The sequence below is a fragment of the Lepus europaeus genome, chromosome 9, assembly GCF_033115175.1.
Source record: "Lepus europaeus isolate LE1 chromosome 9, mLepTim1.pri, whole genome shotgun sequence".
Taxonomy (NCBI): Eukaryota; Metazoa; Chordata; class Mammalia; order Lagomorpha; family Leporidae; genus Lepus; species Lepus europaeus.
In genome coordinates, this window is record NC_084835.1 from 50,123,549 (window position 1) to 50,147,308 (window position 23,760).

General features: G+C 41.5%; 1 protein-coding gene and 1 pseudogene across 7 annotated transcripts in view; one reads left to right on the top strand and one right to left on the bottom strand.

Annotated features, from left to right (window-relative positions):
• LOC133767103 (zinc finger protein 883-like) overlaps positions 1 to 23,760 on the top strand; it is a 100,688-nt gene that overhangs the window by 35,000 nt on the left and 41,928 nt on the right. For 4 of the 7 annotated variants that reach the window (XM_062201281.1, XM_062201285.1, XM_062201279.1 and 1 more), the window contains exons 2-3: positions 16,357 to 16,425; positions 16,843 to 16,972. The exons of 1 other annotated variant lie outside the window; for it this stretch is intronic. In XM_062201281.1, coding sequence (XP_062057265.1) covers positions 16,958 to 16,972 — 15 coding nt within the window. In that variant the 5' untranslated portion in view covers positions 16,357 to 16,425; positions 16,843 to 16,957. Of the gene's footprint in view, positions 1 to 458; positions 606 to 13,847; positions 13,885 to 16,356; positions 16,426 to 16,842; positions 16,973 to 23,760 lie in introns of those variants that run through there. 2 more of the 7 variants (XM_062201280.1, XM_062201283.1) reach the window with 2 other exon arrangements.
• Positions 2,290 to 4,181, bottom strand: LOC133766533 (syncytin-1-like; annotated as a pseudogene).

Genomic DNA, 23,760 nt, shown 5'->3' on the forward strand with positions numbered 1-23,760 from the left:
CATTGTTTTTAATTTTGAAAAAAATATTATTTTTTAGCTATTTAAGAGAGAAAGAGATGAGAATGAGAATGAGAAATCCTCCATATGCTAGTTTACTCCTCAAAGGCAAGCAATAACTGGGGCTGGGCCAGGATGAAACCAGGAGCAGGAGCCTGGCACTCAGTCTGGGTCTCCAGTCAATTGGGTTATTATCTATTGGCAGAAAACTGAAATTAGCGGAGCTGGGACTTTAAACCCTGACACCCTGATAAGGGATGCAGGACTTCCAAATGGCATATTTACCACTGCACCAAGTGTCTTCACTCTTTAGAAACTCTCTTAAAGTCACACAACATTCAGCTCCTTTTTGCCAATCAGCCTACTTCCTATGAGCTGCTCCTATGAGGCACTCCTCATATCATTCTTTGATGCTGTAATAAACCCTAAACTTGCAATTCTCCCCGCCCCCCTTCTTTCAGATGAGACTCTACTTGAATGCTTCACTGTGACATCTCACCCTTTGCCCCCTTCAGAGGATCTTCAGGAGACTTCCCTGGACAATGCGGAGTTCTACTGGTTCAGAGATGGCTCATGTTTTGAAAATAACAATGGTCAATTTTGTGCAGGTTAGGTTACCATTTCCTTTCGGGTTTTAAAAGCAATCCCTTTGCATTTGGCCTGTAAGTCCAGCAGGTGGAGCTGTTTATCTTCACTCAAGCCTGTCCCTTTGCTAAAGGAAAAACTGTTAAGTGAATGGCTCTGAGTTTACAATGTTATGGAAGGAGAGAGGTTTCCTCATGTCCAGAGGAAATAAAAGTTCCACTAGATGCAACACGGTTACCAGCTGCTGTGATCATTCTGAAAGTTCCAGGCCATGCAGAACTAGACTTTGGGAACTAAAGGAAACCACCTTGCAGGTAGTGCCAAAAACAATGATTCATATGAGCATCCTACTCAAGAGGCCAGTGTTGTGCTGCACTCAAGTAAGCTGCGGTGCTGACATCCCAAATGAGCACTGATTTGAGTCATGACTGCTTGGCTTCTGATCTAGCTCCCCTGCCATCCATGTGGGAAACTTGGATGGAGATCCAGGCTCCTGGCTTCAGCCTGGCTCAGCCCCAAATATTGCAGGCATTTGGGGAGTGAACCAGCAGATGGAAGATCTGTGTCTCCTTCTCTATTTCTCAGTAACTCTGCCTTTCAAATAAAGTTTTTTTAAGAAATCCTGTTCAAGGGGCTGGCACTGTGGCACAGTGGCACAGTGGGTTAAAGCCCCAGCCTGCAGTGCTAGCATGCCATATGGGCACCGGCTGGTGTCCTGGCTGCTCCACTTGTGATCCAGCTCTCTGCTATGGCCTGAGAAAGCAGTGGAAGATTGGGCCTCTGCACCTGTGTGGTAGACCTGGAAGAGGCTCCTGGCTCTTGGCTTCTGATTGGCACAGCTCCGGCCAAGTGGGGAGTGAACCAGCAGATGGAAGACCTCTCTCTCTGTCTCTCCTTCTCTCTGTGTGTAACTTTGACTTTCAAATAAATAAATCTTTAAAAAAAAAAAAAAAAAAAAAAAAAGGCCAGCACTGTGACTAGGCTAATCCTCTGCCTGCAGCACCAGCATCCCGGGTTCTAGTCCCGGTTTGTCCTGTCCCATGGGACGTCAACTAGGGCCAAGTACCTAGAATGGGGAATGAAAGGGACAGGAGACACAAAGATGACAGCAAGACAACATGGCTGTTCAAGCTGTGTCTTTATTTTTTTAACCACTCACTTATATATCGAGAAGGCAGGATGTCGGGCGGGGGGAAGAGGGTAATTTACCTTGCAGCTGCAATGCCTGTGCAAGCAGAGGGAGGTCACAAGGTTATCTTGCAACTGCAATGCTTGTGCAGGTGGGGGAATGGTCATAAACTCTTAAGACACAGGGTGACGTTATCAGTACTTTCCGGCCTGGGCTGCTTAGCTCTACTTCAGTAGTTTACCGCTAAGAGGCCACATGTTGCGCGGTCCCCGACATCTCCCCCTTTCTTATCAATTAAACAGAAATGGCTACCGGTTAGGCCAAGTGTGATGAACGAGCAGTGCCTGTCTTAGGAATCGACCCGGAGCTCCAGCACCTCTTACCCGTCATTGGATATCCTTGCCAGTCCCCAAGGACTCCTGTCTTAGGTGGGTGAGGTTCCAGGAAGGTGCCCGTCATTGGCTTACTGCTCGTTTAATTGATAAGCCTGGGGCCCTTTCTGGGCTCCCGACTGGGGTAGCGGCAGACTGAAGGGGAGAGTCGGTTGTTGGAGGGACTGTGACTTCACCAGCCACACCTCACCGGCCGGAGAGAGAGACAACGTTTTCCAGTGGATGTTTCATGGCCAGACTTTGGCAATGTATTTGAATCGGTCTGGCTGCTAAATCATCTACTTGCTGTTTGATAAAGGTCATCAACTTATTGAAAAGACAAGGACCTACAGATAGTGTAACAAGCAGACCAGCAATGGGGCCTAAAAGTGGTAGCAAATAGGGAAGCAGTCCATTCCATCCCGTCCAAAAGGGATTTTCAGCAATGGCACGTCGATGACGCTCCAGATCTTTTTGAAGTGTCTTGATTTTATCGTGAACAATGCTGGACTTGTAGCATAAAAACAGCATTTTTCCTGTAAAGCCAAGCAAATACCTCCCTGTTCGGTGGTAAGCAAGTCTAAGCCTCTACGATTTTGTAAAAACCACTTCCGCTAGGGAATCAATTTGATCTTGAAGGTCCTGAATGGTGGTGGATAGGGTTTGTACATCATTAATGAGTTGTTGGGACAATTCTCTATATTTTTGGACCGCGATTCCCAGTCCTGTGGATCCTGTAACCACAGCTGTGGAAATTCCCAATATGGCCAATAAAGGAATAAATTGAACAGCTCGCCTTTGTCTTCCTGCAATATAATCAAAGGAGGGAATAGGGACAGGGGTATTTCCATCAATAATTTCTACATTGGGAAGAAGCATAGCATGCATGCAATTACCAGTCCAATTTGTTGGTAAAATGGTATAAGCTAAATTATCCCTACATACAAAAACGGTGGAATTAGGGGCATAAAGAGGGTAATCTACTGTTATACTATTTGTGCAGAAAGGAGCAAGGCCTACATCGATATTGAAGGAATTATTGTTAGGAGATTTATAAAGGCAAGTGATATTTTCCATTGGGACAGGAAGAACAGGAAAAAGCTGTATAGGGGGGGCAACCAAAGGGGATATTAAACCCAAGGGTATCATTAAGCGGCAGAAAAATGGCAAGGGGGGGGGGGGTCCCTGGCGTAAACAGAGCCAGCAGCCTTTTGCAAGGTCTGGGGCAGAGAGATTAAGCAGTTTATGGGTGTTGGTAAGGATATCCATGGTATTGACATCCAAGTCTTCATTTCCTCTGGAATGAACTTTAGCCAGGGGGTGGTAATGAAGGGAAGGGTAAAGGCTCTCAAATAGGGTTTTGAGTGTTTTTTGTGTTTTTAATTGTGTAAGGGTATCCTGAGGGCCTCCACCATCAGACACTCCCACAGGGGCTATAGGGTTCCAGCAGGCCACTTGTCCCTTAGGGGGGCAGGGAGGAGAGCTGAGGCATGAAGAAGACAAGTCTCCTCCGAATGTTCCCCCATAATCCCCTGTTATAGTGGCAAACAATAAATGTTCATTCCCCTCATTACAGGGTTGATACTGAGTATAACAGGAGGAGTGCACGGAGTAATGGATAGTACTATTGCACTCTGACGGGCATTGATCCCCAGAGCGGGAAGAGTCTAGTTTAGTTTCAGAATACAGTGCCATTTGGAATCTGTGGCAGCCTGATATGCAGTTTTATCTCCACAGTCATGTGTAAAATGCGGCTTACCATTGAGGACTCGGGATCCATAGGAGGTTGATGTTTGTGGGAGGGATTTTATTATGCCCCTGGAGAAGATACAAGGGTCATGCTGTTGAAGGAGTTTTTGAATGGCCTGAGGGTTGTCCAACCCTGCAAAGACTGGTGGAGCCCAATGGATGGTGTAGATTGCCATTATCAGGAGAGCAAGGAAGAGGGCCATTTTATTAGGGCCCTTCAGAGGGGTTAATCAGTGAGCCCTCAGGAAATGTGGCAGGGGAAGAGAGAATAGAGAGAAGATAAGATACACAAATAGCAACAATGGCAACAATGCCGACAATAACAAGGAGTCCTGTAATGAGTTCCAGTAGAGTCCAGCCCGGTCTTTGCATTCCTGTAAACACAAGGGGAAAATATGCTCAGGGCCAGATGTAGGCTCTGGTGTAGGGTTAATATTAGAAGAGTTTGATGAATTAACTTGTTTAATTAATCTTTCAGGCAGCCATCTTGGCATTGATTGTTTTTGATCCAGAACACAGGCTGACCCCCGTCCCCAAATAAGCACAGGATCGGGGCCGTGCCAGCCACTAGTGAGGGGGTCTCGCCACATCACCATAGGTGGGGCCATTTCAGGGGAAGGATGCCAGTGGCAATCTGCAGCTGAATGACTATTATTATCCAAGGTTAAGAAATTTAGTACAAGGAGCGCATGATTCAATCGGTTTCTGGGAGAGACAAAGGATAAGGAAGTGGCTTCAAGCTGAGTGAGCCAGGTTTTCAGCATTTGATGGGCTCTTTCGATAATCCCCTGACCCTGTGGATTGTAGGGGATTCCTGTAATGTGATTAATATGGAGAGCCTCACAAAACTGTTTAAACTTAGTGCTGACATAAGCAGGACCATTATCTGTCTTAATTTTAACAGGTTTTCCCAGTACAGAAAGAGCCGTGATAAGGTGCGAGATAGCATCCTTAGCAGCTTCTCCTGTATGGGGGGAGGCAAAGACAAAGCCACTGTAGGTGTCTATGGAGACATGAAGATACTTTAGCTTGCCAAATTTTGGGAAGTGTGTGACATCCATTTGCCACAGTTGATTAGGGAGAAGACCACGCGGATTGACTCCCAAATGTGGTACAAGTTGGCTTGTAATGCATGAGGGGCATTCTTTGACTATTTCAGGAGCCTGTTCTCGTGAAATTTTACAAAACAAACGGAGAGATTGAGCATTTAAGTGATGCAACCTATGCAAGTTTCGAGCTTCCTGCACTGATCCCACAATTACGGGGAAGGTGAGCCTTGTAGCAGCATCTACCTGGGTATTACCTTCTGAGTTTTGAGCTTCCGGCACTGTTCTCACAACTGTGGGGAAGGCAAGCCTTGTAGCAGCATCTGCCTGGGCATTACCTTCTGAGTTTTGAGCTTTCTGCGCTGTTCCCACAACTGTGAGGAAGGCAAGCCTTGTAGCAGCATCTACCTGGGCATTACCTTCTGAGTTTTGAGCTTCCTGCACTGTTCCCACAACTGTGGGGAAGGCAAGCCTTGTAGCAGCATCTACCTGGGCATTACTTTCTGAGTTTCGAGCTTCCTGCACTGTTCCCACAACTGTGGGGAAGGCAAGCCTTGTAGCAGCATCTACCTGGGCATTACCTTCTGAGTTTTGAGCTTCCTGCACTGTTCCCACAACTGTGGGGAAGGCAAGCCTTGTAGCAGCATCTGCCTGGGCATTGCCTTCTGAGAGTGATCCTGGTAGGCTTGTGTGTGCCCTAATATGTCCCAAATAGAAGGGCTGTTGTCTTTCTCGTATTAGCTTTTGAATTTGTATAAACAAGGGCATAGAGTTGGAAGTTGTTTTAAGAAAAGAAGTTTCAAGCAACGGAATGGAGTGAGCTACATGTGCACTATCAGTATAAATATATACAGCTTGACTGGAAAACTGTGTAAAGAAAGACTTGAAGTATGGCATACAGCTCAACCAACTGGGCCGACTGATAAGATGTTTTAAAAACATGGGAACGGTTGTCTGCCACAAAGGCAGCCATCCCACTGGACGACCCATCTGTAAATACTGTAACAGCCTTTGGAATGGGATTGTTTTTTATATTGTTTGGAAAAATAAAGGAATTGGATTGGGCAAACTGTAACACGGGATCATCAGGGAGGTGATTGTCAATGGTTCCCATAAATCCTGACATGGCTATCCCCCAGTCATCAGAAGTTTCAAGAAGGAACTGAGTCTGTTCTTTGGTATATGGCACTACTACAATATCAGGGTCTTTTCAGAAATATTGGTGGGAAAGGAAACAAGCCTTGATGATTATTGAAGCAACCTGAGACAAATATACTGTAATTACTTTAGATGAGGAAATGGGGAGATGGACCCAGAAAAGAGGTTGACCTTTTTTATTGGGCATGAGGGATTTTTGCCAAAAAACTTCAGTGGCCATTACTAAAAATCCGAATGTCCAAGCCCATGTCTATCTGTTTTAGAGGGGGCTGTAATAGGTTGCGGTATGTCCTGTCTCATTTTTTTAAGTCCTGTGTCAGGCACATAATCCATGCGCAGCATTTGTTGTGTGACCACAGCATTAGGGCTGCACAGGATAACTTCCATTTGGGAGAGAATGTCACGTCCCCACAGGTTAACAGGGAGGCCTGGTAATACAAAAGGAGTCACAGTGCCCTGATTGCCTTCCTTATCTTTTTAATGTAATACCCTTGAACTGACTTGGAGGTTGTTGGACTGGCCTATACCTCACAAATTGGTGAGAGATGCAGTCAGCGGCCAATGGGCAGGCCAGTGATCTTGAGATATGACTGTGGCATCCGTCCCTGTATCCAAAATGTCATTGAAATCCTTTCCTTTAATAGTAAGGGTTAACACAGGCCTATTTTTTGTAATTGGCTGGACCCAATAAGTATCCAAGGAGCCCAAAGGGGTAATGCCTTGGGGCCTGGAAGAAATTGAGGATGTATTTCCAGTAATTAAAGGCAGAAGAACCAGTTGTGCTAGATGGGTGCCCTGTGGAACGACAGCTACTCCATTAATAGTGGCTGCTAGGATTTTTATCTCCCCGGTAAAGTCACAGTCAATAATACCGGAAAAACTTGAATGCCTTTAAGGGTGGCTGATGCTTGGCCGAGAATAAAAGCACAGGTACCTGAAGGCAAGGGACCCCACACCCCTGTAGGGATAATTTGTGGGCCGTGGGTGGAGTCTAATATTGTATGGGAGGCGGCACAAAGGTCCAGTCCTGAGCTACCTGGGCTTGCTCTTGGAGGGAGGCAATTGTTGAGGTATTTGCTGAGCCTGAGGCTGGGAGGGGACAAACCGTTGTGCCCCAGGGTTGGTCCTTTGAGATTCCCGGGCCAGGGGCTGGCCCCTCTTCCAGTTTCCTGAACTTTGTTCTTTAATGAATTACCTTTTTTTTTTTTATCAGTTTTGGAGCCACATTTATTGGCCTAATTCCTTTTCCTTTTGCACTGGGGGCAAGTCCCAGGAGGAGTTTTATTTTGATTTTTAGCTTTTGGACGATTTTGCACATGTCCCTGCTGTCCACATTTATACCACCCTCGTTTTGTTGGGCATAACCCTCCTTGTTGATTTTTGTAATGACATACCATGCAAAGCGGCAGGTCCTAAATGTCCTGTTTTTAAGTGAATTCATTTTGTTAATCTCTCATGAAAGGGACTGTCACAGAACACCTCAGCCACAGTAGCCAATTGATCCATGCCCGTGTTGTACTTATGTTTGGTAGAATTTACAGTACTGTGGGCATCACTAGGCAATCTTTAATCCAAACTGAGAATTAAACATTATCAGTAATCATCACCGGCATGTTTAACATTTAGCTTGACTGGGTGTTCCCCCGGGATGAAACAGCAGTAGCAGAGGCTTGTTTTGTCTCCCTCTTAAAGCCCCCAAGGACAAGGGTGGCTCATTGCCAAGATTTTAGGCAAGCAGTGCGTCCCATCCCGAATCTTGGCCAGAGAGCCGAGACACGAAGCATGCCTACCTGTTATCAGAAAAATTCCTTTATCCTCCTCCCCGGGAACTGGCCAGGCTCCCAAAGAGCAGGAGAAGGTTATCCAGCAGACAAGTTGTTTGTTTATCAGAGCCAAACCTAGATACAAGCCTCTTCATTTTAAAAATCTGTCCTTACATTTGGCCCTAAGGTTGCATTGAGGTGTATCAGTACTTAACACATTATCATAAGAATACAATACAAATTTCTCATACAAGTATACATTCAGAAATCAAACACAATAATATTTAAGGTGTTTTAAGGATAAATTGAAACATATCTGAGGGGGAATTAGCTTCTTGGGCACCCATGTCAGGGACATAAAAAACAGTACTGTAATTGTTACATTCTTGTAGGTTTGTGGAATCTTAACCATTTGTGGCATATTTGGATTTAACATTTTTTTTAAAGCAAACCAAGCATAATCTGAGCATTCCTATCAATAATAAGAGTAGAGTTAGTACATAATACAAAAACAGAATGAGTAGTCCAGACACTTTGTCACCACAATTCCTTATTTCACATAGTAATATTAACTTTACAAAGATAATATTTACTTTAACTGAAATCATGAAAATCCTTTAAACAATTTCCAACTCTTTGCCACTTGACCTCATCAATTGTTCCTTCCTTGGGGAACCAGGGACACAATTTTTCTACATACTAAAAAAATGCCTTTAGATCCTTATTTTTAACCTGAACTCCTTGTGTCTTGAGGGCCTCCCTGAGACCTGAAATGAACATTTCCCATGACGATAATGCCTCTTCCCTGCTGGTGGCCTGTGAAAAGCAGTAGAAGATGGTCCAGGTGTTTGGGTCCCTGCTACCCACATGGGAGACCCAGATGAAGCTCCTGGCCTGGCCCAGTACTGGCCACTGCAACCATCTGGGGAGTAAATCAGCAGATGGAAGATCTCTCTGTGTCTCCCTCTCTGTGTAACTCTGACTTTCAAAATCAATCAAAAAAGTGTGATTGTTGTATATCCCCTGTTAAAGTGGTAACTCTAGGATGATAAATATATTTAAAGATTAGTAGTTTTTGTATATAACCAGTTGTCTTATTCTGCAGTGGGTAGCTTAACAGAAATTTATTTCTCACAGTTCTGGAGGCTGGGAATACCAGCAGCAAAGTGCTAGCTCCTTGGATTCCTAGTGAGGGTTCTCTTCCTGTCTTGCAGGTAACCACCTCCAAATGAGGGATCCCTAGGTGTGTTTGTCAGTTGAACCGCATTATTAGTTATACCCATGAGCTTTGTAAATACATGCATTTTAACAGATGTTAAAGTTAATTTAGGGCTTATGCTGTAGATGCACAAAAGCTTATCAGCATCTTTTTCATCTTTTTATTTTATAATATTTAAAGTAAATTTTAGATTTCCAATTGGATCAAATTAAGGGCATTTCAAAAATACAGTCATTGGGCCGGTGCCGTGGCTTAACAGGCTAATCCTCCGCCTTGTGGCGCCAGCACACCGGGTTATAGTCCCGGTTGGGACGCCGGATTCTATCCCGGTTGCCCCTCTTCCAGGCCAGCTCTCTGCTATGGCCCGGGAGTGCAGTGGAGGATGGCCCAAGTGTTTGGGCCCTGCACCCCATGGGAGACCAGGAGAAGCACCTGGCTCCTGGCTTCAGATCAGCGAGATGCGCCGTCCGCAGCGGACATTGGAGGGTGAACCAACGGCAAAAGGAAGACCTTTGTGTCTCTCTCTCTCTCACTATCCACTCTGCCTGTCAAAAAAAAAAAATACAGTCATATACACACATATAATTTATTCATTTTCCCACTTTCTTACCCCATATTTAGTTTTCTTTGTGACAAGTTTTCTGTTTTTTTTTTCTTATCTTTTTTCTGTTTTAGGTTTTTAGCTACCTGAATCTACAGTTTCTATATTTGCTAACTCATAGTGTGGACTTCCTAGGTATCTACAAGAAAAGCAGGCAAAAATGGGGGTGTTTTAGTTTGCTACTGTTACCACATACAATACCACAGATAGGAGTGATTTAAATCACAGAAATGTGGGGCCAGTATTGTGTGGAACAGGTAAAGCTGCAGTCTGCAATGCAGCCCTTATCAGTATGGGTGCACAGCCCAGCTGCTCCACTTCTGATCCAGCTCCCTGCTAATAGCTTGGGAAAGGCAGTGGGAGCTGGCCCAAGTGCTTGGGCCCCTGCCACTTTGGTGGGAGACCAAGATGAAGCTCCTGGCTTTGGCCTGGCCCAATGCTGGCCATTGCAGCCCTTTAGGCAGTGAACCAGCAAATGGAAGGTCTCTCTTTTTAATTCTCCTTCTCTATAACTCTGACTTTCAAAATGAATAAACAAATCTTTTTTAAAAAACATAGAAATTTATTTCTCATAGTTCTGTAGTTAGAAGTCCAAGATCAAGGTGTTAGTAAGTTTGGTTTCTCCCATGGCCTCTGTCCCTGGCTCTTAGACACTGTCTTGACCAAACATTATATTTTCTTTGTCCATATGCATCCCTGGGACCTCTCCTTTTTTGCAAAGACTGTTTCTATTAGTTCCTCACACTTTTGTCATTTGTCCTTAGTTACCTCTTTAAAGGCCTTATCTCCAAATAGATTCCTACTAGGGGTTATGGGCTTAAGATACAAGTTTTACAGAGACAGAAAATTCAACCCTTAACAGTGGGAAGGAGCTGAGTGATCTGCTTCATAGGCAGCCATCTTTGAATATGTCTGTTTTTTGAATAGGAGTTTGGGTTCCTCATAATATTGTTTTCAATGCTATCTCTGTTCAGTATGAACATATGCATAAACACACACATACACAGCTGTATATACATATATGAACTAGAAAGGAAATGTCTGACAATAATATACAGGAAAACCCCATACAGTAATACATAAGGGAAAATATTAGAAAATGAGGGACAAGTAGAAAAAATAACAACAAAATCTGCAGTTACATGAGTATGTATAATGTACAATATTTATAATTTTTTTTTATTTATTTACTTGAAAGAGTTACACAGAGAGAGAAAGAGAAGCAGAGAGAGAAAGGTCTTCCATCCTCTGGTTCACTCTCCAGTTGGCCACACTGGCTGGAGCTGTGCCGATCCAAAGTCAGGAGCCAGGAGCTTCTTCCAGGTCTCCCACGCAGATGTAGGAGCCCAAGTACTTGGACCATCTTCTACTGCTTTCCCAGACCCTAGTAGAGAGCTAGATTGAAAGTGGAGCAGCTGGGACTCGAACTGGTTGCCGGCACTACAGACAGCGGCTTTACCCACTATTCCACAGTGCCGGCCACAATATTTATAGTTTCTAAAAGATAAATTATGAATTATTAGGAACAAAGCAAAAATATATGTAAAGGATTTTTTCCCTGAAGACCTGATAAATTTCAAATTAATGTTACTCAGAATTAGCAGTTAGGATTATAAAACATATAGGACAGATAACATCTCAGAAAACATCTGATGTAGGAAAACATTTTTATTATCCTTCCTTTTATCTTAGCATTATCTACTAAATTGAGTGCATAGCAAATCATTATGGATTTTCCAATGCCTTGGCAGTCTTTCCTAATCTCTTAATGGTTTTTCTAATTTACTGTAAGGTTTCTTATTTTCAGCACATGCACCAGTTTCATCAGTGTAATGAAAATGGGAATGAGTATCATAGGATGTAAAATAAGAATTTTAAATTAAAAATTATTATTACCATTTTAGTATCTACTGTCTCCAAAGCACATAAATAATAATGTGACTCATTTACAGGATATTGACAAAAGATTGAATTTAATTATTTTACTAGCTAGTGTGTCTACTATGTAGCAATTACAAACATAATTCATAAGCCACCTAGCATATAAGTATTAAAACTGTATGTTTCCTGGAGAGAATTCTGGTATGATTTCTGTGGACTCTCATTCCATTAAAGTTGGTGAAAGATATTTAAAAAACAAAAAGCCAACCTTTTAAAATTGCTGAAATGGTCCCAAGTATATACAGCGAATAAAGAAATATTTACTAAAGAAAATCTAAGATTCAGTAAGAACAGGAAGATGCAGTCATATTTGAATACAGACTTGCTCCTTCCCTTCCCTGTCTTAACTCATTGGAATGAAAATTCCAGACTAGTGCAACTAAGAACACAGGGCTCAGTCTGCTGCCAACTGCCAATTGGTAGTCTAAATTACTTGGTGTGGCAACACATCATTTCTCTCGCCCCCAGGTACTTGTTGTGAGCACTGTTCTGGATATCTGCAAGTTGGAGGTAGGGCACAGACTCCTCCTGGGCCTAGTACTGCTGAGAACACTTGGACCCCATCACCCATTGTAATGTCCAAAAATTTTGTTCTATTTTATACAGTAATATTCCAAATTCAAATCCACATAAAATGTGACTTCCTTCTGTATGATCATTTTATGTTTGTGTGGGCATATGTATGTAAATACATGAGTAACGTCTGCAGTATTATAAGCTGCTATTTAGAAGAAGAATGACCTAAAGCTGCCATCCTTGTCAGGTTTTCAATTAGTCAGTTCCACTCTTTGCTCATGACCTCCTTTATCTTTACTATATACTGTTTGCTCTTCATTCAATACAAATTTAGTGTTAGAATTCCTATGACTAGGTGCTTGAAATTATGAATTCTATTCATTAAATAGAAGTTATAGTTAAGACCCTGAGAGAGGTGAGTTGACTGTTAGTCCATAACAACTGAGTATGGTCTTCCAATTTTCTCTCTTAGGCCTCCTCATGGAATCCTCATTTCCAGTTCAAAATGAGCAGATCCTGCTGATTAAAAGCACATGACTGCCAGTGCAGGAGCAACGGCTCTTGGGAGAGGCCATGAAAATCCACAATTCCATGGTGTCATTCTGGTTCTTTGGTCCCTATAAGTTCATTTTCTATTTTGAAACATATGACCCTGAGACCTGATTATTTAGATCACAATTCCTTCTCTGGTCTGAGATGCAGGATCTCAGGCTGTGACACTCAAGACTGAGATCTCTTGATTTTTAAACTAAAGTAATGAAGGGCAGTTGCAGGATCAGAGATAACATAGGGGTTGAACAACACAAATCCTACCTTAGGCACACAGAAAATGAGGGATAGTCATGAGCAGAGTCAGTACTCCCATCACATCCCCACTCAAACTCACATCAATCCTGGTCACAGGAACCATGCCCATCCTCATTTGGAAAGGAGTAGTAATAGTAGCAGGCTCTCCACAAAACCTTTGTATTCACTTCTTTGCTTAGTTTGAGGCAAAGGATATAATCAAAGGAAGGATGTAGTTTGAATTCAGCTCATAAAAATAAGTAGATTTTTATTAGATATATGGACAGATGGTCAGATTGATTTCAGGAATTCCTAGATAAGTAATTGGAGGAATTTTAGGTTTTTAAAATGATTTTGGATTGTGCTCACCCTATTACCGCAATATATTATTCCAATAAATACATGAGAATATTTCTTCCAACTGTAAAATATGATCCATTGATGGCTCACAATGTATTTTAATAGATGAGATCAAGCATATGTTTAAAGGATTAGAAATGAATATTTAAGTATTTTAACATAAAAGGAATATTTAAGTATTTTAATGTAAAAAGATCCTTGTGGGCTTTTTCCTGCTTAAATAACTAATAAGTAGAGTGGGTTCTCTAGCCATAATATAATTATCAGAACTAAAAATATAGGTTGTGACAGTTAGCAAATGCCCTTCCCACATTTGAGTTCCTCCGTTTGTAGCTCATTGCTTTCAAATGAGAATTTGTCAAACCAAGAAGTAATAATCAGAATTTCATGTGGTTGGCATATGGATAGAAACTAATTCTGAAGTATTATATTTGTTCACCAGAAAGCAGGGCTGACTACTTAGGAAGTACATAAATCATCCCCCTTATTTCCTGATGGAGGATTGCAATGTCTTATGGGAAATGTAGTCTCAAGCTCCTATGACATCAGCAGGGTCCTTCTGAGCATGTGCTATTCCACCCACTCCATCTTCCCAGAAATTACAGCCCCTGTGCATTTCCTGATGCTGCTTCATTACTTGGTTTGGATTCTGTCTCCTGGAAGGTTGGTGTAAGCATGCAATTAGAGCCCTTGGCCTCAGGGAATCCTTGGGAGTAGGACAATGCCCCTGTTTGGTGAGAACAGAAACATCCATAGAACTCAGATAGACCTGACATGCAGGTGTACCCTGCGAATCAGGACTGATTTAGGTGGGGAGGCGTGGGACTGGAAAAGGGGTGATTGCTTTGTCAGCAGATGTGCATTGTCAGAAGACCGCTGTGTGCTTTCAGGTGTGTAAAAGCTGGTAGTTCTGTGAACAGGATGGCTGTGGCAGAATAAGGACAGATATGCAGACCTCATGAGCTGGGAGGCCTGTAACCTGAATCTGCAAGTGTTTATCCATCTGTAAGATGAGCATATTAACAATGCCAGTGAATTTCCTCAAATTGCCAGAGAAGTAATTGTGAAAGGTGTGCAGGTTGAACCATGATTTCATTATGTCTCTTTAGTAAGTGTGGTTTACTTCCCGCCCCCACCTCCTCACTGTGTTTCCCGCCTAGCACTCCTGTTTTGAGTTGATAGTTTATATAAAACTGTTTCCAGGAATTGGGAGTTCAACAAAGGAGACTGGAATACTGGATAATAATCCCAATTCTTCTGAAATAAAGTTGTTTTTATGAAGAGATTCATAAATAAGAATTCCACCTGGGAGACTATCTCTCTGGCTTGCACCCTCTACCTAGTGCTTCAGAGTAAAGAGTCCCTGAAAAGTTAAAATCCTAGCTTTGCTTGACTCAAACAATTATTGATTCTATTGTCCAGAGTGAACAAAATTTGTTGTCATACTACCTTATCTCACCCATAAACTGTCAAATATTGCCTGATATTGGAAGGTTTGGGCCAAACAGAAGGGAGATGTGAATGGGCTGAGAAGAATAGGCAGTGGTCTAGGAAATAATGCATATTAGAGAGGTTGGGTGTCACCTGCAGTGGAGGGATCCTAACACCCTCTGATTATTCATTTTACTCTCATTATTTCCAAAATTGGAACTTTCTCAAATCTAGTCTGTCAAAACATTCGGTATCTACAGATATGCTGATATTCTCTCTATCCTGGTAGTTTTTCCTGGTAGCACAGGAAGAATTTGTTAGGGTCTCTTACTCATAATACAGATGAAGCAAATTGTGTTTGAGGAATTAAGTGAGTTAACCAGGGTCACATGATCAATTTTAGGAACTGCAATCAATTAGAGGAAACACTGCTTTAGAAGACATTGCCTTAAGCATGCCTTTCATTTTCCCTGCATCACCTTCTATCAGTTGTGTGAGCTCAAAATGCCTATAATACAAATTTTCACACTTGATGTGCATAACCTGTTCTTGATAATCATACATATAACGTGCAGTATATATGCAAATAAGTCAGCCTATTTTCCTTTTTTTTTTTTAATTTTTTTTTGACAGGCAGAGTGGATAGTGAGAGAAAGACAGAAAGGTCTTCCTTTTTGCCGTTGGTTCACCCTCCAATGGCTGCTGCGGACGGCGCATCTCACTGATCCGAAGGCAGGAGCCAGGTGCTTCTCCTGGTCTCCCTTGCGGGTGAAGGGCCCAAACACTTGGGCCATCCTCCACTGCCTTCCTGGGCCATAGCAGAGAGCTGGCCTGGAAGAGGGGCAACCGGAATAGAATCCGGCACCCGAACCGGGACTAGAATCCAAGTGTGCTGGCGCCGCAAGGCGGAGGATTAGCCTGTTAAGCCACGGCGCCGACCTATTTTCCATTTTTTTAAAAAATAGGGAAGTTAAACTGAGTCACATTTTTACTATTAATCAAAAGTATAAATAAATGCTAATATCCATATGAGTGAAATTTTAAAATGGTCATGATAGCCAGATAATTTATTCATGTGATTCACATGACCTCTCTAAGTGCAAGCAATTTGCCAAGATTCAACTAGTTGCATTTGTAATTCTGAGTAAGCATTTTGTGGGTGAGCGAGGTCAGGTAGACAGTTCCTATGCTGGTGTTGCTTGGGACCACAAATGAGGGTTTAGTCCACCTGGTGTCTTAACTGAGGCTGGTTCCTTCAGGATGGCTTCCCTCAAGTCTGGTGGTTTGTACTCACTTGGCTAGGTCCTATATCTCCAATAGGCAAACCCTAGGCTTTTGCATAAGATGACAGTATTTTAAGAAGGCAAACTCCAGTAGGTAAGTAACTTCAAAGTTGTTTGTAACACACCAATGTCCTATTGACTAAAGCAACTGAAATGGCAAAAACAAGGGTTATTGTGGGGAGGGACAATGCGTGAAGGGGTGTGTAACTTTGAACCATTACTGGAAATTCAGTATGTAGTATGCAATAACTATAGTTTTTCTACATAATTTTGGGCAAAATTGTTAGGTTGTAACATTCACACTTTGTATGAAATTTAAGGTATATAAAAACATCTTTATTAATGGGAAAAGTATTAATTCCATCCAAGTATTTCTCTACAGTGTAAAGTTTAGTGACAGCATTTTTATTTTGGTTTGCAGAAATTTATTGGTATTGGAAGATGTTTGATCTTCTATCCAGTGAGCATCCAACCAGCTGCCTTTCAAAGGGTGAGTTGCATGGTTGCTGCTGTCATGAAAGTTCTTGTTTCCATGGTTTTAAGAGGATACCAGTTTTCAGGATCTGTTCTCCAAATGTAAACTCATAATCCTTTGCTCAAAACCTTTTCCTTCATGTGAAACCATGGTATTTTTATCTTTGGTATACTGTAATTTATTTGAACAATCATACTTAAAATTATAAATGCCATATTGTAGTAATATTACTTTTATACAAAATCAGTAGCGAATAAATCATCATTAAGCTAATGGTAACTTGTGTTCAATCTTTATCAGTTAACAGACTGTGGGTGTTCTTTCAAGGAGGTCTTTCCTGCTCTTTCCTATGTGTAAAGGACTGTTCCCCCACAAGAAGGCTGATTGTTTCTGTTTTTCCAGCTAATGTGTGTATTCTCTATTTGCTTCTAGGATGATCTTCCTAGAATCTGGGAGCAAGCCAGGTCATTTCTCATGATTCCCTCCATTTATCTTCTCCTCCAAGTGTAATTCTAGAATCTTCTTCATCTTTCCAGGGGCGAAGAAAATGAATACATCTCAAGTAAGTTATTTACTTATTTAATTCTCAACTTCTTTTACATTATCTTTTTAATTAATTATTTATTTAAAAGACAGTTACAGAAAGAGAGGAGAGACATCTTCCGTTCACTGATTCACTCCCCAAATGACTACAACATCTGAGGCTGGACTAAGCCAAGTTCACGAGCCAGGAATTCTATCCAGGTCTCTCACATATATGGCAGGAATCCAGGTACTTGGGCTATGTTCTATTGCCTTCTCAAGCACATTAGCAGGGAACTGGATCAGAAACACCCACTGGCACTCCAGTATGGGGTGCTGGCATCACAGGTGGCAGCATAACACACTCTACCATGACACCTGTCCCTTACATTGTATTTTATGAGCTTTATGAGGGTTCTTTAACTAAAATCAAAAAACAAAAATAAGTAAAAGTTAATATCAGAGAAACATAGATAAATAAGATAACATTGATATTAGAGCCATCTAAGTTGAATGCAAATTGGTCTCTGGTCTTTCTGATGCTATAGCAAAAAGATATATTTGTTACATGATTCAAATTGAAATTTAGAAGAGGATGTGCTAAATTATTGTGGGACTTGAAGTTTAGTTTATTGATCACATAGATAACATAGTAGACAGTGTTTTAGTACAAATATGGAAGTAAATTTTACTCAGCATTCTGAACTGGTAATGGTTACCTTGTGCTAAAACACAAATTAGTTTATAAGATTTTACTGGAGTTGTTAAATAGTGTCCTCAGTAGCTCTTGGAAGGTTGTACTTAATTCATAGATAGAACCAGGAATGTGTAGATATGATATACTACAGGTCCTTAAATAACTCTTTATACGTTTCTTTAAGCTAGTCAATATATACAGGCTGTTAAATGGACTAGTCATAGTTAATTTTCAGGCAAGCCTTTCCTCTGGTCATTTTTACTTTTAAGCCACTCAGTGTAATCATAGTTTTATTATTCAAAAGTTTATGAGTAACTTAAATTCTAGCTAATCCAAAGACTACCTTCTATTCTTTGCCTTGAGTTTTCCGCCATGTTTCAATCCATGATCTTCTCCTATAAATTTTTGTTTGCTGTGCTCATCTCTATTATAATCTCATTTATGGTTTCATCTCTTTTTCATGAATTCATATACTTCCTTCTCCATAATGTAGCTCACCAAGTGTTCCATCTGCTCTGCATTCATTCCTCTCTGCAATTCTTGACAGATTTGGCCCTCTGGCCCAACATTCCTAAGTCTCTGTAGCTCGGACCTCTTTCCCAAGCTTTAGGCCGTTGGTTCCACTCCATGTTGAACGTTTCTGTAGGTGTCCAAACCACCCCAGGCTCAACAAATCCGCAATGAAAACCTCACCCTTTTCTTTCCTTTGCTTATATTTGGTATTATTACCTATTAGCCTTGATCCAAATGACCAAATGTAATTTTTGCTGAAGTCCTTCTTCTCCAGTCTAATCTCAACTGGAGCCACATCCTGCTACTTTTGTTCCTTTTTTTAAAATATTTTTTAATTTTTTTTAATTAGTATGCTATTTTTTTAATTTATTTGAAAGACAGAATTAGAGAGAGAGGTAGAGACAGAGAGAGAGGTCTTCCATCTGCTGGTTTACTTCTCAAATGGCCACAATGGCCAGAGCTATGCCAATCTGAAGCCAGGAGCCAGGAGCTTCTTCTGGATCTCCCAAGTGGGTGCAGGGGCTCAAGTACTTGGACCATCTTCTATTGCTTTCCCAGGCCATAGCAGAAAGCTGGATCAGAAGAGGAGCAGCCAGGACTAGAACTGGTGCTCACATGGGATGCTGGCGCTACAGGCCAGCATTTTAACCTGCTGCGTCACAGCACTGGCCCCAGTTCCTTTGTTTTTAAATTTTTATTTTCAGCTACATTTAATGTGTCTAAGGAGGAAAAGCTGTTGGCACTTCAGATCAAATATAGTAACTTTCTTTTTTATATTGGAAATGTCACTGTTGGCAAAACCCTGTACATATGTTCAGTGATGAGTTTTGATCCTTTCTGAGCTGTGCTAGTACCCGGTAGTTATGGTGACTGGCTTTGGAGTCAGTGGGAGAAAGCATTCAGAAGTTAGTGGATGAACACATGTGCAAGTCAAGACAAAGATACACAAAGATTAAAGACAGCACATATTTTATATTATTTTTAAAGATGTATTTATTTATTTGGTTTTTTTTAACTTTTATTTAATGAATATAAATTTCCAGTGTACAGCTTATGGATTACAATGGCTTCCCCCTCCCATAACTTCCCTCCCACCCGCAACCCTCCCCTCTCCCGCTCCCTCTCCCCTTCCATTTGCATCAAGATTCATTTTCAATTCTCTTTATATACAGAAGATCAATTTAGTATAAAGATTTCAACAGTTTGCACCCACATAGAAACACAAAGTGAAACATACTGTTTGAGTACTAGTTATAGCATCAAATCAAAATGTACATCACATTAAGGACAGAGATCCCACATGAGGAGCAAGTGCACAGTGGCTCCTGTTGTTGACCCAACAAATTGACACTCTAGTTTATGGCGCCAGTAACCACCCTAGGCTGTCGTCATGAGTTGCCAAGGCTATGGAAGCCTTCCAAGTTCCCCGACTCTGATCATATTTAGACAAGGTCATAAAAGACAGAGTGAGGATAGTAACCAATGATCCTAAGAGTGGCATTTACCAGGTTTGAACAATTATACAGCATTAAGTGGGGAAGAGGACCATCAGTACACACAGGTTGGGAGTAGAGCCATTGGTGGTAGAGTAGAGGTTATGATTACAAAGGAATGAGGCCCAAGTACGCTAGACAGGGTCTAGAAAAAAGGACAGAGTCATTATTAGAGGAGCTAAGAAAGGTGCTGTCTAAGCTACAATTAAGTTTTCTGATTGAGAGGCAAATAGAACCTGATAGAAGGGGCTTGATAATAATCTGTTGGGCTTTAGGCCTTGTAAGTTAAGAGGCCCAGGCCTATCTATCTCTTCACATGGGGTATATCCTAAGGGAGGTGTGAACCTCCTAGGGGAAGGCACTCTGTTGACTTTCATTACTTGGCTGGCCTGGGAGGAGAGCTGGCCAGGTAAAGGCAGGTGGCATCTCTAACAAGAAATTTACAGTTCTGCCTGCAATGTTGCTGATCCTGCTTGGCCATCCCCTCAACTGCAGTGGTCATTTTGGAAGTTGGGCTGAGTGAAGGGCTTTTCAGCTTAGAGCCAATAAGATCTGTGGCTCTGACCTGGGCATCCTTCGACTCCAGGGCAGGTCCATTTCCAGTGATCCAACTCTTGGCAGAGCTGCCAGGGCTCTTCACAAGCTGACTTCTGCTGAAGCCCAGGCTTACCACATTGAAAGCCACTGCAGTGGACTGGCCTGTTGGGTCTCCTTGAGGGCAGATCACTGTACAGATCAGCCATTAATAGGCTTGCCACCCATTGCTTCTGATGTCTAGCTTTCTTTTCCTCCTGGTTTGTGTTAAAGCAGACCAGAGGATGCAAGTCAAGGGAGTGCCCGTGTCCCATCTCCAATCTTTGGTGGCCTGAACTACAAGTCTATAGTCACAGGCATGTTCTGTAGTAGTTTTTCTAAGGTAGACAATGCCCATGAGGAAAATTATATTCTCACTTTAAAACTTTCTTTCCCTTTGGTCTGAAAGGGAGGTTTTTTCTACTTACTGTATACTTGGCTGATGGCGAAGTGAATCTAGCTATGAGATTATGATTTAAGTTCTTATTTTGGCTATGCTATTACAGAAAAATGTTAGCCATCTCTTTTATAAGGTCTAAAGATTAAATTGTGCGTCCTACAGATTTATTTATTTGAAAGGCAGAGTTACGGAGAGAGAGAGTGATAGAGCTCTTCCATACACTGGTTCAGTCCCCAGATGGCTGCATTAGTTGGAGTTGGGCCAGGCTGAAGCCAGGAGCCAGGAGTTTCTTACGGGTCTCCACGTGGATGCAGGGGCCCCAGCACGTGGACTGTCTTCCACTGCTTTCCTAGGTGCATTAGCAGGGAGCTGCATCAGAAGTGGAGCAGCTGGGACTCGAACTGGTGCCCATATGGGATGCCAGCACTGCAGATGGCAGCTTAACCCACTATTCCACAGTGCTGGCCCCAGCACAGAAGTTAATAATTTATACACTTTGCTTACATATGTATGTGATTTTATCTTTATTTTTTCTAATACAAGATTATGTTTGTAACTCAGATATGACTTGTCATGTTTCAAATTCTTTCAAAAGTTGTTTTCTCTTACTTCAGCTAATTATTTAAAATGAGTAGGCAAGGGGTGGGCATCTGTCCTAGCACTTAAAATCCCATTAGGGTGCACACCCACATCTAAATTGGAGTTCCTGGGTCCAATTCCAACTCTTGGCTCTTGCTCCTGACTTCAGATTCCTGCTAATGAAGACTTGGGAAGCAACAATGATGACTGAAGTAGCTGGGGTCATACCACGCATGTGTGAGACCTGGGTTAAATTCCAGACTCTCAGTTTCTGTTCCCAACGATTGTGGGAATTTGCAAAGTGAACTAGAAGATCGGAGCTCTACTTTCTCTTTCTGTCTCTGTGCCTCTGTCTCACTCTTCCATCTTTCTGCTTCTCAAATAAATTTAAAAATTAAAAAAAGATGAGTAATGAAAATAGATTTATACATCATTCATAACCATATTTGTAGATACCAGCTCTGGTTAATAATTAGATGAAAACCAATTTTTTACTGTTATAAAATATTTTATCCTAAAATTGACACTTTAACCATTTTTGCCTATACAATTCATTGGCATGAAATTTACTTACACTACCTTACAACCATCACTACCAGAATATTTTTATCTTCCCCAGGTAAAATTGTGTATGCAGTGAACACTAATTCCTTATCCCTCTGCTTAGTAGTCCCTGGTAATCAGTAGTCTGCTTCAATTTAAATTTCTTTAGTTATTTATGTTACTCATTTGGAAGGCAGAGATACACACACACTCACAGAGAGAGAGAAAGAGAGAGAGAGAGAGCAAGGAAGCACTCCATTAGTTACTTACTCTGTTAGCTAGCTTACACTGCAAATGCTTGGAAACTGGGTACTCTGTCCAGGTCTCCCAAGTTACTATCAGAGAACCAACCACTTCAGCCAAAACTTTTTCTGAGGGTGCACATTAGGAAGAAGTTGGAATCAGGAGTAGAGTCAGACTCAAATGCCGACACTCCAGTCTAGGCTGATTGTCCCCACCAGTGTCTTAACCTCTGTACCAAACATCTTCCCTCAGTAATCTTTCTGGCTTTACTGTAAGAAGCTTATATAATGGAATCATTCAGTAATTGTCCTCTTGTTACATGCTAATTTCATGTAGCATAATTTCTTCAGAGTTCATACATGTTGCATTATTTGTCGAAATTTTCCTGTTTTTTAAAGTTCAATGATATTTCTTTTTTTTTTAACTTTTATTTAATGAATTTATTTTATTTAATGAATTTCCAAAGTACAGCTTATGGATTACAGTGGCTTCCCCTCCACACAACTTCCCTCCCACCCGCAACCCTCCCCTTTCCCGCTCCCTCTCCCCTTCCATTCACATCAAGATTCATTTTCAATTCTCTTTATATACAGAAGATCAGTTTAGTATATATTAAGTAAAGATTTCAACAGTTTGCCCTCACATAGCAACACAAAGTGAAAAAACACTGTTGGAGTACTAGTTATAGCATTAAATAACAGTGTACAGCACATTAAAGACAGAGATCCCACATGATATATTTTTTAAAAATTAATTAATTTTCTATGCAATTTCCAATTTAACACCAGGTTTTTTTTTTCATTTTCAATTATCTTTATATACAGAAGATCGATTCAGTATATACAAAGTAAAGATATCATCAGTTTGCACCCACACAGAAACACAAAGTGTAAAAATACTGTTTCAGTACTAGTTATAGCATCACTTCACATTGGACAACACATTAAGGACAGATCCCACATGAGACGTAAGTACACAGTGACTCCTGTTGTTGACTTAACAATTTGACACTCTTGTTTATGGCGTCAGTAATGTCCCTAGGCTCTAGTCATGAGTTGCCAAGGCTATGGAAGCCTTTAGGGTTCGCCAACTTTGATCTTATTCCGATAGGGTCATAGTCAAAGTGGAAGTTCTCTCCTCCCTTCAGAAAAAGGTACCTCCTTCTTTGATGGCCCCGTTCTTTCCACTGGGATCTCACTCGCTGAGATCTTTCATTTAGGTCTTCTTTTTTTTTTTTTTTTTTTTGCCAGAGTGTCTTGGCTTTCCATGCCTAAAATACTCTCATGGGCTTTTCAGCCAGATCCAAATGCCTTAAGGGCTGATTCTGAGACCAGAGTATGTTGCTGTGGTTTGAACCTGATATGTCCCCTCAAACTAATACTGAGATTTAATTCTAATCGAGAGGTACTAAGAGGGTGGAAACCTCATCTGACTGTGATGTTCAGAGGTGTAGCCCTTGGGCGGTTATTCAAATTAGATAAAGTTATCAGGGTAGAACTCTCATGATGGAGTGCTGGTGGCTTTAAAAGGAGAGAGAGACAGAGATACCAAGGAGACACATTCATCCTTCCTGTCTCTTACTATGTGTTGCCCTGCATTGCCTTACTACTGCCAGCAAGGAGATCTTCACCAGATGCACCCTGTCACTGAATAGAACAATCAGCCAATATAAATTTATTTTCTTTCTAACTTGCTCAGCCTGTGGTATTGTGTTAATAACAATAGAAAACATATATGTATGTAATATATGTATAAAATAAAATATATATGTATGTAACACATTTGGT